At 39.7% G+C, this 14,409-nt stretch overlaps 1 protein-coding gene across 1 annotated transcript in view; it reads left to right on the forward strand.

Moving 5' to 3' along the window:
- The window catches only part of ush2a (Usher syndrome 2A (autosomal recessive, mild)), a 190,570-nt gene that overhangs the window by 78,793 nt on the left and 97,368 nt on the right, over positions 1-14,409 (forward strand). The window contains exons 31-42 of the mRNA XM_086174562.1: positions 1,255-1,381; positions 2,220-2,321; positions 2,440-2,628; positions 3,435-3,565; positions 3,676-3,955; positions 4,720-4,944; positions 5,664-5,744; positions 8,812-9,000; positions 10,773-10,913; positions 11,777-11,852; positions 12,532-12,617; positions 13,884-14,043. Coding sequence (XP_086030688.1) covers positions 1,255-1,381; positions 2,220-2,321; positions 2,440-2,628; positions 3,435-3,565; positions 3,676-3,955; positions 4,720-4,944; positions 5,664-5,744; positions 8,812-9,000; positions 10,773-10,913; positions 11,777-11,852; positions 12,532-12,617; positions 13,884-14,043 — 1,787 coding nt within the window. The remainder of the gene's footprint in view (positions 1-1,254; positions 1,382-2,219; positions 2,322-2,439; positions 2,629-3,434; positions 3,566-3,675; positions 3,956-4,719; positions 4,945-5,663; positions 5,745-8,811; positions 9,001-10,772; positions 10,914-11,776; positions 11,853-12,531; positions 12,618-13,883; positions 14,044-14,409) is intronic.

Genomic DNA, 14,409 nt, shown 5'->3' on the forward strand with positions numbered 1-14,409 from the left:
TGAGTAAATAAGGGGGTGGGGATGTAAGAAGACCCTTTCCCTCGTGTCTTATTAAGATCTGTCCAGCAATGGTAGTAAAGATGTCAAAAGCTGATATACTCTGGCATTCATACATTTATTGATCGCATAATTAAATCTCCATCATTGTGTGTGAGTGGTATTATGTGTGTGTGTGTGTGTGTGTGTGTGTGTGTGTGTGTATGTGTGTGTGGCATGCCAGTATACTTCTGTGGAGTTTACTGATCTCTTACTCATGTTTTAATACATTACTGTTGGTAACTTCCTAAAAGCTGATCACAGAAATGATGTCATCTTAAATGGAGGTCAGAGAGCCTTGTAAGACGGTGTGGTTGTCATCATGATGATGGTGTTTGTTTGTGTTCTTTTCTGTCGTGTTTCATCACCCCTCAAAATCCACAAATGTTACTTTGTCTGCAGAAGAACATTGTTACCTTGTTTGGCACTAACTATCCAAAATAAGTTGATAATTATTTTTTGTGATCACAGTCATAAACGATTTTCAGGTTCCACTGACTGTTCTTGTTGATACTGAGACCAATAATTGTCAATCTTTTAAGTTTTAACAGGACTCACTTATCTGTAATTCTGACATTGAACCACACAATCATTATAAGGCCATCTTGTGATCTCCCCATTCACGAATATGCAAAGGCAAACACAAAAGAACCACCCCCACGCTTCAATATTTTCTGCACGCCCAAATATTTGCAGGGCTGTCCAGCACTAGCAAACAATTTACTGTGTGCCAAATATTTGAAGGCGCTGTTGGACATCTTTGAGTGGAAATCTGCTTGATGGCTCTTTCATCTTCTGCACTCAGTTTCCTTCGCCAACTACTGCATTTTCACTTCTCGGCCTGGCTTGTTTCTATTGGCCTCTGCAGAGGTGCTTGGACAGCACACCTGCAAACAGCTTCCCGCTGCAAAATTTTTGCCTGCGAGAGACTTTTTCTGATGCAGAATGACCATCATCTTGTTCCTATCTCTACCACTGCCACAGTGGATTTGTTGTTGTTTTTTTTTTTTTACTGTGAACTTCCACAATTTTAACATATACCGTTCCAAATGTGCTCAACAAAGACATATAAAGTTGTTTTTCTGAACAAAAAAACAAGCTCACAGGCACATCAGTGTAACTCCTAGCTTGATGGTCAAGCGTGTGAAACGGTGTGCTAATGTTACTATGAATGGAAATTTGCCTCATTTCTTGCCTCCTGGTATTGTGTTTTCACAGGGCTCGGCAGTGTCTGTGAGTATACAAGGTGATGGAGGGCGCCGCTACAATGATGGACAATGGCACAGAATCATAGCAACCAGGCGAGGGGCCGTGGGAACAATCGTTGTAAACAATCAATACAGAGGTAACTCGTCTCATATTCATACTGACCACTGTGTGTATCTCTCTGTTGTGTGAGTGGGTTAAGTGTTTATGCAGGTGTGTTTATGTCTGTTTCTACATGCAAGTGTGTAAATGTGCATATTGCAAGACAGGTGTGAGTTATCTGTTTCTTTGTGTATAAATCCCTCAGCTGTTGAGGTATTAGTCAGGGTAATCCTAGCTACTTTGTGTTTGATGAGAAAAATACTTCCGCACAAACACAATTGTTTCTCTTTTTTTTTCATTTTTCCATTATTTTCCTGCCGGACAAACCTGGGAGGAATCTACATGATCACAACATTCTGACATTCTGGTTAATAACTGCCACAGTGCTCCGTCTTAGTGTAGACTGAGGATGCGTTCAGGCACAGTATTAATTGCAGGTCATCCATGTTTTGGCAGCATTTAGACCCCAATACACAGTGAGTTCTTAAAAGCTTAAAAATATGCTTCAGGTTGCATTTATGTTCACAAGTCGTGAATGAAATGTGAGCTGTCACAGCTTGTGTTGACAGCTTTATTGATTTAAATAAAAGTGTGTGTGTGTTCCCTTTAGACTCGTGAGGGAAGACTGAAAATGTGGTTGAAACGCTCCTGTATAGAGAAGCTGTTAGTCTCAATCTCTATGTGCTCCTTCTCTTTGTTTTCCATTACCCTCTGGTTACCCCCTCACTCTTCTATTGCCCTTCCTTTTTGTAACATCTCTGTCCCAATTTGTTCACTTCTCCTTAATCACTTAATCTCATTTTCCCTAAATGCTCTCATTTCATCTTTCATTGCAATCTCGCTATTCCACATCCACCCCTCTTTCCCAACTCCAGGTAGTTCATCAGCTTCCAGTGGCAGCACCATTATTGGCGAAAACACAGGAGTGTTCATAGGGGGGTTGTCTGAAGATTTTACTCTGGTCAGAAAGGATTCAGGTGAGTCCAAGGTTTTTTCTTTTTAAATGGAAAGATCATAAAAATGTGTAAATTTCTACCCTGGTTTACAAACTCAATATTGAAATGTTGACGTTGAGCTCAGTATTTGTCCCACCAGGGGATGCACGGCTAATTCGACAGGGATTCTCTGGTTGCCTCAGAGATGTGCGTTTCAAGATGACTGATGGCCAATTGGAAGAATGGGAATCTCTGAATTGGGAAAAAGCCATAAATAAAGTGTCAGTATATGAAAGCTGGGAGGGATGCCCAACTCAGACTGTGGATGGAGCCCATTTCCTGGGTCATGGTAGGACCTTGCTGATTACTGGTTCTCTGTGGTTTATGAACTGGATATTTGCATTATGTCACTCCCCTCAAATTTTGATCCACACAGGGTGTATATTTGGGTTGGGATGGTTAAAAGCAGGGGTCCCCAAACTTTTTCCTGCGAGGGCCAAATAACTTTTCCCTTCTCTAACAGGGGGCCGGGCCAGTTTGTATCAAAAAGTGTGTCGATCGCAGAGGTGTCTAAATGTAAACATCTCTTGTTTTCCAGAAAGCCACACATAAGCAAAAATTAACCCTTTCTGGGATCTTGACAGGAAAAAAAAAATTCAGAAAATAAATAATAACGGTATTAATGAAATAAATAACACCATCAATGAAATAAATAATAACCAAATAACCCTTTTCAAGTTTTTCGCAGAAGAAAGACCAAGGAACATTACCTTTCTTGTAGACACAACTGTTTCCAGCTCTCATATCAAATTCATTGTGAAAACCAGAAAGCAACCAGGCTATGAAACCGAACTGATACCAACACCTACCAACACAACACATTTCACTACCAGTATGGGTCTAGAATGGATTTTATCCCAGTAGATTTCATTATGATTATATTTGTATTACTATTTGCATTATGATTATAAAGTCATAATGCATCTCTGGTATTGTTCGGGGGCCGGGCAAAATGTGGAGGCGGGCCGTATCTGGCCCCTGGGCCATAGTTTGGGGACCACTGGTTTAAAGAAAAGATTAGCCTGGTTTATTGTATAAATGCATGTCATGGTCAGGTAATGAGAGACAACGTTGTCAACCATTCCTCTGTTTCAGGTTACCTGGAGTTGAGCAAAGATGTGTTCAGTGGTGGAGAGGACTTTAACATCTCTATGGATTTTAGAACTGACCAGCTTAATGCCCTCTTGCTTTTCACATATAACACACGATCAGAAGACCACATGCTGGTAAATGCAGTCATAATTAAAACAGTATTTCAAAAACAATTCAAATAAAACAAGAAAAGCAAGACACACTTCTTCATAAGTATATGATCCTTTGCTGTCTATATTTATAGGTAGAGCTGGAGGCTGGTCTTCTGTCCTTTATACTGGCCTGTGGAGGTCAGGTGATTGAACTCAGCATGTGGGTTGGGCTAAGCTACTGTGATGGAGACTGGAAACAGCTGTCACTTTCAAAGCACGGCTATATTATTTCTGCTGTCGTCGATGACTGGGCTGAGGAGACAAGGGGTGTGGACAAAACAACAAGGTTAACACTAGACACGCCATTGTACTTGGGTGGTGTGCCCCCTTGGCTCAAACATCCCGCTTTGGTCAGCCACAGTCACAGACATGGTGAGATGCACTACGTATGGGATGTTATGAAAGAGTTGTGAGCCTGTCTATCTCAATCACAAAGTCAAAGTGTATGGATGAGCTGTTTTTGCTGTATTTACCATCATCGCTGAGCTTGGGTATATAAACAAAAAATATTTGATTCGTTTTACCTCTATGAGAGTATTCTCACATCATGTTTGATTCAAGGGTAATTTGTACTCTGAACCATCTGAACTCCATTCAGACAAATCTATCAAATCAAGTTATATTTCACTCTTTGGATCTGCATGTATAACTTCCCCTTCATTTTAAATTTCTAGCGGCTCCAAAAATACCTGCCAAATCACTGGCAATTTTGACCAGGTATCGATATACTGTGTGGCCAGCAGTTCTTGTGCTGTTGCTAGTGACTCCCACTTCTGAAATCTAAAAAAAACTGGTTGCTGCCAAATCCACGCTTCTCTGTATTTTGTTGTCTTAATTCCAGGTTACTTAGGAATATCATTAAATTACCTGACTTCAAGAGTTTACTTTGGTTTTACTTGCATATAGGTTATCCAAAAAATTCAGCTCAAACTAAAGTGAACTACACATTTAATTATCTAATGGAACAAAGAGATCGGGCCGTGAAAATTACATGACACTATATGTAAATAAAAGATTAGCGAAACGTATTGATTAAGTTAAACAATGCAAAGCAGTGATCTTACTCTAAAAATCTTATCTGCTCCTTTCCTTTCTCTGGCCTTTCCCTGACCCATCAACTATCTTTCCTCACACAGGCCTAGGAGGATGCATAAAGGGTCTAACCATCCAAAGTGATGGAACAAGCCCTCACATCGGCCCAAGTATAAATCTGTTTGTTGCCTCCCGCCGGGCTGTTGGAATTTACTTAGACGGCTGTCCCAGCAGTGAAAACCAATACAACTGCAGAGGAAATGATTCAGTGTTGGTCTTTATCGGGAGAAAAACACAAGCCACTGACTACAGTCTACAGCCTTTTACCGGTACAGCTTTATGATAATTTATCTGTAGTTATCTTAAAGGTTGATTTTTGTGGACAGTCCTAAAACTTGGATTTTGAGTACACATTTTATGATATGAAGTGTTTTAGAAATATACAGCAGATTTTAAACTTCTTTCTTTGACTTTCATTGAAATAATTCGGCCCAAACCATTTTTTTCTTACAATTTCAGAGATAAAATGAAAATCAAGAAGTCCAATCATGATAATCCTACATAGTTATAGAAACAAATATCCTGGAGGTATGAAAGATAAAGTATCAGCATATTTAATACAATAAAGAGTCATATTTTAATAATGTCAATTAGTGATCCAACTTCTCTGAGACGGAAATTCACCCACAACACACACTTTGAGCTCTCTCTTTCCCCGCCATGGGAAAGGGTCAGCTCACTGAAACTTTACACTTAAACACATGTTCTTGGAGATCTTTGTCTTCACCCATCTACAAATGAAATTTAATTCCTAAACTAAATGTGCACAAGAAAGAAGGTCTGTTAAGGAGGTAGGCAAGCATATATCCGGTTTCTGACATCTGATATTTGATTACCTATTTAATTATTTTAAAATACAACCACAATGCAATTAAAAATCAAAGTCATTTGAATGAATTTCTCTCTGTATTTCAAACTTTTTTCTCTCTTTTTTAATGGCCTGTCCATACCCTCAACATTTCCCCCGATGGCGTATAAACAAAACAAGAGTACCTGTACCGGTTTATAGCCATGGCCTCGGGTGGATGGGCAGCAGGACCGTGGAAGAGGGGACGCAGCAGAGGCAGAGGTGAGGCTTCATTTTCAAAAAAGTCAATATAATTACTTCACCTAAATCTTTAATGGAGATATTGCAAAAGCTTTACAATGCAGTTAAAGTTTAGACATGCATACATACACAAATGAACAACAGCAATATATGATAAATGGTCATGTGGATCTACATCCTCAACCCAAACACAGAAGAGAGTGATAATTGTCCTTAACCCTTCATTAACGTGGGTTCTCAAACTTGTCAAAGCACACAATTGTTAACCACCAACCACCGATTCAAAAATAAAAAGGGGGTAAACCTTGCTATTAGTTTAATTTAAATTAGGAGAAAAGAAACTAGGAATTAACATCTCAACATTCTTTCTGCGTAGGAATTTCTAGCCAGTTTCAATGATCAGCTACAAAACAAGGATACAGATACGGAAATAATGCATAAAGTTTAGGAATAAAAATAAAAGAGCAGAGTAAAAAATCCTCTTCTTACTTTAATAGTGATGATGCAAGTTATTTCTTGTAAAATGTAACTAAATGAGATGAATATGATATCTAAAAAAAATTACAGGATCAGGTGGTGGAAGGCACTAATTTGTTTTGACTTCCCTGGGTTATTGAAGATACAATATGTCAAATTCTGTTAAAGGCAACCAATATTTAGCTTTAAACTGATCATTTTAAACTGCCAGATCCAAGATTTTCCCCCTTCCCCCCTACAGTCAATCTGATAGGTTACGCCTGACATTTAAGTGCGCACACGTCTCATATGTTGTGTGTTTGTGTGTGTGAGTGCTTGCTTGCATGCTTTCATTTGTATATGCCTCTTGCGTTATTCCTCGGTTGTGTCATGAGTTTGAGTTGAAAGGTTCCTGTCTGTTGGACTTTCTCTTTGTTCTCAGGAGATTTGGAATTGAAATGCTCTAATATCTTGTACAATATGTGAGACTTATCCAGGGCTAGTGATATTACATGTGCCTGACGGTATGAGAGATTGATAAAGCCTCTATAAAGGGCATCCCAGTAAAAGGCTGTTAACCCAGAATGGCCTGTGTGGTCCCTTGTGTAATATAAAGCTGCTCATTAGTAGTGAACGATACACTGGTAGGTCTGGTATGCTATGACCACAGAGAGGGATGGAGGATACAGAGGGAGTAAGTGCTAAAAACATTAAAACTTACGGAAGAAAGGGGAAGACGGAGGACAGGGAAAGAGAGTAAAGGCGGGAGAATGAGAAAGGCAGTTAGAGTCAGGAAAAGGGGGGCAAGCACCAAGAGGGGAAGGTAGAAGGGCAAAGAAGGATAATGTCAGGAGGTAGAAAAAGGCAAGTAAAGCATGAAAACAGAGGAAAAGCTGAAGTCAATTGGAAATTAAGAAGTTATAGGGTAGTTTGTGACTCAAAAGCATAAAACAAACTGCATCTTGAAGCAAGAGATTAAACAGTAATAAGTAATTTAGCGCACTTTATTGATCGATAAAAGAAGTAGATTAATTAACGTGTTGATAAAATTGTAACATTCTTTTTAAACAGTTTTGACGGGCCTACAATGAGAAAGCTCTCTTCAAGAAGGTATGGGAATCAGACATATTTAAAGAAACATGGACTGAGACAGGAAAAAAGGTGGCGCTCTTTGGGCTGTATGAAAGGTAGGAAGGTGTAGTTGGAGGAGGGGAGATCGCCCATCCGGTGGGACTGACGTATCAGAGGGAAAAAGAAGGGGAGTGTGACAGAAAGAGAGGGAGGCTGATTGCTGTGAAATATAGCCCAGAATGAATGGCTGGCTGTACTAAATCAGCAAGGAAAAAGTTACTACTCTCATAAATACTATTTATGCTAATAGGGGCTATGATTTACTGAGCCTATTAAAACACGAAGGGATGGGGGATGCTTTTTCTTTAACCTCATGTACTCCTGACCTGTTTGCTTCACTTTTATTCTTTTTTGTGACTTTTGTTCTCTACAGCCTTCATGCATTTGTTTTATCTTTCATCTCTTTGAATCACAAACTCACTTCGGTTCTGTTGAAAACAGAAGCTTGTCCTGTTGCCTTGCTTCCTACATAGTGATCTATTAATGCACCCCTTCTGTGTGAAGAATCTGTTAAAAACATCAATGTCTAATAAACTTGTAACGTGCCAATTTAGGCCTGTAGTGCATGTCAACTAAAATACCTAATGTCAGCAAGCCAGCCTGTTGTTCACTGCTGCCCTAAAGGTGCCGTAAAAGTCTATCAAATAGAGATTTTTGGTATAGGAGGCAGGTTTTACCTATTTTTGAAGTGGCCCTAGATCTATCTAGGAACACGTTAAACATATTTCACATTTACAAACTGTAGTGGTCCCATACTGCATCATCGCACCTCTCAGCACCACAGACAGATCTGTGGCAGATAAATATTAATAATAATAATCCACCGGCGCCAGGTGAGCAGTTAGGCGTTCAGTGTCTTGCTCAACAACACTTCGACAAACTAGGAGGAGCCGGGAATCGAACCAGGAATGTTCGGTTCCAAAAACGATTGTTCTACCTCCTGCGACATGCCACCCCTCATTAAAAAATGAAAATACTTTCATAATGTAACCTATAAAGTCAAATGAGCGCTGAATTCAGATGCTCGCAGCAAGAAGGTTTCTGGTTTGATTGTAACAGGAGAACCTCCGTTTGGAGTTCTCATGTAGTCCTTTTCTTCAAACCGGCCACCATAGGTTAATTGAAAACTAAATTGTCCATAGCTGTGAATGAGAGATTGGTTAGTTGTATGTTTCAACGTGAGGCAGTGTGATCACCTGGCGTCACTGGTACAGGGTGGGATTGGCTCCAGCATCTCATAACCTTTGTGCAGGATAAACGATATTGACAATGAATTAATGAACAGCAAATGTTGTAGTCATCTCAGCAACATTTGATTTGGCCTCCAACAGTCCACATTTATTCTCACGGTCCCTTATAAAGCTGCATCTTATTTACAGGCAGTGCTTGCCATATATTGCATAGAGTAAAAGTGCATTCGAGTCACTTACATTGATACTTCTCTCTGCCTCTGTATTCTAAAATTCACTTTCATTAACAATTTGTCTCCTTTGTTTTCTAGCACCTTGGTCTATGCCACCTCCAACCTCCCTACAGAGTTTGAATGGTTTCAGTGCCAATGTGAGCTGGGCTCCACCCACTGGTGACTTCAGGGGTGTGATTGACAGGTACGAGTTGAGAGCCTACAAGAAAGACCCACCAGGCGCACCCCCTATCAAAGCCACATACTTCGCTAATGGAAATTTCACAGGTAAAACGAACCTTTGGTGCAGCTCCAGTAAACCTGTAGGAATAACTAAACAAAGGGAGAACTAAGGTGACCCTGCTATGATGAGAGAAACTGATTTTTTTGAACCTAGAGTGCAAGATAAAACCTGAAAAAAAACAAGAGGCCCGTTTCAAATGAACTTGGAATGAAAATTTGATTGAACTATCCACATAAACTGTTGTTGCTAAAGTTATTGTAATCACATAAATTCTAGGTTTCCTGCAATGTTCTTTTGAGAACATTAAGGACGTTTTGGCCCTCGATAAAAACACATTTTCACTGTCTTTTTCACTCTCCTTCTGTCTCTCGCACAAACTCACATACACACAAACTGTCCCGGGCAAGCCCGTTAATGTCTCCTTGGCGAGTCCCCAGCTTTAGCAGGCTGTCTCCATTTGGACCGAGACACTCAAGACTATCACAATGATGTCATTCCCTGGCATTGCTCCTTTTCACTCTCTCTCTCTCCCGCTCATTTTTCGATCTGTCCTCACTTCATCTTTTATACTGATGGCAATGTCTGCGTCCGCTGCTGCTATTCGTCCCTCCTCTCCATTCGGCCATGTCTCCAGGCAAATATGAAGATGAGCCCTCTTGTTTCTGTCTTTGTCAGTGTCTCCCCGCACAGCACTCCATTCCCTCCCTCTCTCTTTGCCAGACATTATGTCCACCATGATATGGCTTCTTGTTAATTTATGATGGCCTCGACACCTGACTGCAGAATTACACCAACGGCTGAAAAACACAGAACGCAAATGAGGTTGTAATGGCAGTGGAGTGGGGCTCTGGCCCCTAATTGAATTAAAAGACTTGGGAGAAAGAAAGAGAGAGCTAGAGATGGGCAAATGAAGAAAAGGAGGCTGAGGGTGACTGAGGGTGTGCAGGGATGGAGGCTCGGGAGAAAAAAATGTGGATGGAAAGAGGAGGGAAGAACGCTCACGCGGGCAGATGAATGGATGTTGACAGTGATAACAGAGTTTCTCCTTCTCAAGTGAATGCTTTCACCTCGAAACGCATGCAAACATGTAGTAAAGTACTTAAATTTCACCATTAAAGCACATCTTTACCGACGATGCGGCTAATAGACCAGTGGAAAGCTTAATCATTACTTTATTACATTATCATGTTTTTTTTTTTTTTGTGACGAACAGGTGAAGTCTTCGACTGAACATGGGCCTGGCAGTTTATCTTTTTTTTCGTAATTACTCAATTTTTAGCAATAATGCCTTATTTGTCTTATTAGTCAAAATCAACTGTGTTCATGCCCCTTGGCAGTGGGTTTTGTCACCGCACTACATCTGCTTGCTCGTAATATATAATGAACTTACAATTGCAATTTACTTTGAAATATTTCTTTCTTGTATTACAAAGGAAAATACTTTAAGGGCGTGATAAATATTATGTGAACGGGAGACCTTAAAAGTAGTAAAAGTTGAACTTTATTTCTCCGTTATTCGCATTTTGTGTGAGAACGTTTTACTACATCTATGCTTTGAGGTTTTATCTTAAAAGCGTATTCGTTGCCATTTTTTCCCACTAATTTGTGTGCCTTTCTTCAAAGAGCAATGACAGAATATGAAGCAGAGAGTGATGCAACACAATGTGACTGATCCATGGTTACCTTCTGGTGCTCCCGAGAGTACCTTGAATACCTCCTCTATTAAACACACTTCTTATGACCTCACACTGTTTCTTTCTTTTTTTTCGATGTAATATGTTTTGTAACATATCTGACATGCTACCCTCTCTTCCAGGTGTGTTATCAGGTCTCACTCCCTCCACTCAATACGTTGTCACTGTAAGTGCCTGTATGCCTCTTGGCTGCACAGAGAGTGTTCGTAATGACAACGGTGAAGTTAATGATTTCAGATCAATCCTCACGACCCCAGAGGAAGGTAGAGTTATGAAGCACGTGCACACACACACACACACATACACCTTAACACACCCACTTGAAAACACTCATCCAAACACACACATTGAGGGAACAAATTTTTTTCCCCATCTGCAACTAGGAGCGTGGCTTTAACAGGACACTTCAGTGTAAATACACAGGGAAATATGTTGTTTAAACACACACATTTTGTGTTTTTTTTGCTTGTGATATAGTAAATCAGAGCTGAAACAAGAGGCCATGACAGTTCCAAATCAGGAGAACAAGAATGGCTTGTGGGTTCAAAAAAAATACACTTAACAACTGAGTGAAGGACAGATTTTATGAAGGTGATTTGTGTTTTCTTGTCAGGGAGATATGAATGGAGAAGTGAAAGAGTAAAAGACAGATTTTTCTTCATATGTTAGTCCCTGCATTAATCTGTGTTGGACTAACTGGCCTTGTTGGGAAGATAATGTGACAGCAGGGGTCAGTGCAGAGACAGCAAAAATCAATCTGAAGTAAAAGAAAAAAACAGATTACTGTATTGATTCTCACTGAGCCCAGAGTTAAGACACTGTACTGTGTTAGAACAAGAATGAAGTCTATTTTTTAAAACGGGTAAAAAACTCAGAGACACAATTTACTTACTTCCTTTCTCTCACAGCTATTAGGAAATATAGATTTCTCTTTTCTCCTTCAGTGCCTTCAGTTTTTGAGGAGTAATCGAGACTTGTCATTGTCAAGTTCACTGGAAATAAAGTTCCCTTCTTAAATCAGTCCACTTTGCCGTTACATTAAAAATATCCAGAAATGCTGTGATGAGATAAACAACAATTTGAGGTACCATGCCGGTCATTGAAAATAAGAATCTTGCAATTTCAGCTCCTGAAGGTGTCTCTCCTCCAGCGACACTTTCAACCCCCTCAGCCCTCTACATTTCCTGGACACCACCATCGAGGTAACAATTCACCAAACCGTTGGACTGGACAGTGATTTTGTTCTGCCAAAAAGCAAATGCAAGCAATGTCCTATTAGTGCGACGACAAGTACGGTTTCCGAAGTGCACAAATTAAGCACTAAATGAGCACCAGTGTCTCACCGTACAAGACACATCGCAGTATCCTTTGTATTCCACTGCACAAAGTCACATTGGTTTCCAACCTGTATTGGCGGCAAATTGATTTCTGTATCGACAGCTTGTCAATACAGAAAAAAGCTTAACTATTCATAAAATTAAATGCATCGCGTTTTTTCACGTTATAGTATACGTCCTCTAAAAAAATTTCACGCGAAATCACACGAAAATGTAGAGGAGCGAATCTGCTAACCGCCTCATCTCTTTACCTGAGACTGAATAGTGTGCACAGTATATAACACACAGAATATATTTCCTCTTTATATTCACTAGGTTTTGTCATATGTTTTGTGTTATTGATTTTTTATTGTGGTGATATATTTTTGCGGCCCTAACAATTCAGGGCTGATGGGTATATCTCAATATTGGTTGGTTTGTTGGTTGGTGTGAGTATATATTCTATATGTGATTAATTTTATTGAGAAACTATTTCCCTCTGTACTTTTCTTTGTGATATGCAGAACATTTTGCAATAATATCCTTTGCTTTTTTTAACTGATAGGCCCAATGGAGACATCTCTGAGTACCTCCTCTATCACAATGACCAGCTGGTCTACAGAGGGAACGACAGACGATACAACATCACTGGTAAAGAGAGTGAGCGAGAGAGAAAGAGAGTGTGTGTGTGTGTGCATGTATGTGGTGTGTGTGTCAGCATAACTATAACTGTGAAAGGATTGGGCCTCTGTGTAAAGAAATGAGGAGAAGAGTAAAGAAAAGCAAAATGGAGTCAGGGATTACCATTTGAAAGAGGGAAGAGCATCTCTGTGCTTACCAAGGGAATACCACTTTTAAAAAAAAAAGCACTAAACATACCCACTCTCGGAATTGAAGCAGCAGTGAAACAAAGAAGACTAAACAGCAGCACACATGCATAAACACAATTTGCCCCGAAAGCTTTCACTAAAGAATAAATGTCACACCAGCGGTGCACCTTGGATGGGGGGAAGTGGGGTTTTTAGACGTTGCTCCAGCTCCGTCTTTGTTGCACACAGCTGTGGGCCAGCAATGTTTTCTGAGGAGTTTTCCGAGGAGATTTTAAGCAGAATCCTCAAGGCATCCCTGCTCTTTCTCTTGCCACAGTTGTTCTGAATCAGCTTCTCACTCTGCATATTGATCATTGTTATTATGAGATCATGGATACTTGACTTGACTAGTTTAATTTAATGTGAATTGGAAAAAGATTATTTTTTTTATTTTAAGGGCCACAAAAAATGTAGGCATTGTATGTAAGCCCCTTGCAGTTTCCTTTTTGTCAGCGAAGCAGCTTTACTTGATAACACCAACACCATCACAAAACAAACAAATGGATAGTTGTACAACTCAAAGATGAACTCACATCAAGAATCATACATAGCATTTAAATTATCTACATTTTTTTTTAAATTACAGCTATTCAGGTATATTGTAATGGTTCACAAAATATTACATTATCCAAAAGTCTATGTATCCCTCTCTTCAATGATGTGTGTATCACTGAGGCAGATTTAATAAAATCACATGCCTGATGTTTAGAGTTCAAATTGTAATGGACACAGTAATTATACAGTGTGAACAGGAATTGATTGTGAAAGTGAAATAAAAGTTAGACAAAGGAAGAGTTTGCCCTTGTTACAAAAAAAAAAAGCACAGAAAGTGGTACGGCAACAAAAAAAAGCATTCATAGGGAAGAAGAGATTCTTTCAATGAAAAGGATTTTTAAGGAAAATTTGAGGATAATCGAGGATTACATTAGAGGTTGGAATGGTAACTTCTGGAACTTCAATAACTATGAGCTTCTCTGCATTTTTATGACTTTCTATCTGACTCTCTCTCTCTCTCTCTCCAACCGGCTTGTGGTTTTAAATGTTTCAGGCCTAGGTGTGTATTCCACGCATATCTTGGCATTGGGTGCTTGCACTTCTGCGGGATGTACCAACAGTTCAAAAGTTACAATGCTGACGTCCCAGCTTCCCCCTGGTCCTATGCAAGCACCAATTCTAACCCTGCTAGACTCACGGACCATCCTAGTGGAGTAAGGACCCACTCTCTCTTTCTCGTCCCCTCTTCTGCACACACACGTACATTTATTAGAGATATTATTAAATTTAAATAAAGCCTTCACAAAGTACCAAGACTAAGTAAGGGTATAAGCATTTCTGATATGCATGGACTGTGAAAGATAGTAAAAAAAACATTGTGGTGTTCTCTTTTTAAGATGAATAAAGGAAGGAAAGGGCATGTGCGAAGCAGTGGCCTTTAGTGCTGGTGTTTACAATGCAGAATATTCTGCTACACTTGACCTTTCACCTTTAAAACGTTTGGGGGAGAAGTAGATAGTCCCCCACTATTATCTTTTCCTCTTGACAAATGTGCCTGCAGTATTACCTGGTTTTGCAAA

Source organism: Fistularia commersonii, chromosome 27 (assembly GCF_037954325.1).
Source record: "Fistularia commersonii isolate RoL2024-O1a breed Wild chromosome 27, RoL_Fcom_v1.0, whole genome shotgun sequence".
NCBI lineage: Eukaryota > Metazoa > Chordata > Actinopteri > Syngnathiformes > Fistulariidae > Fistularia > Fistularia commersonii.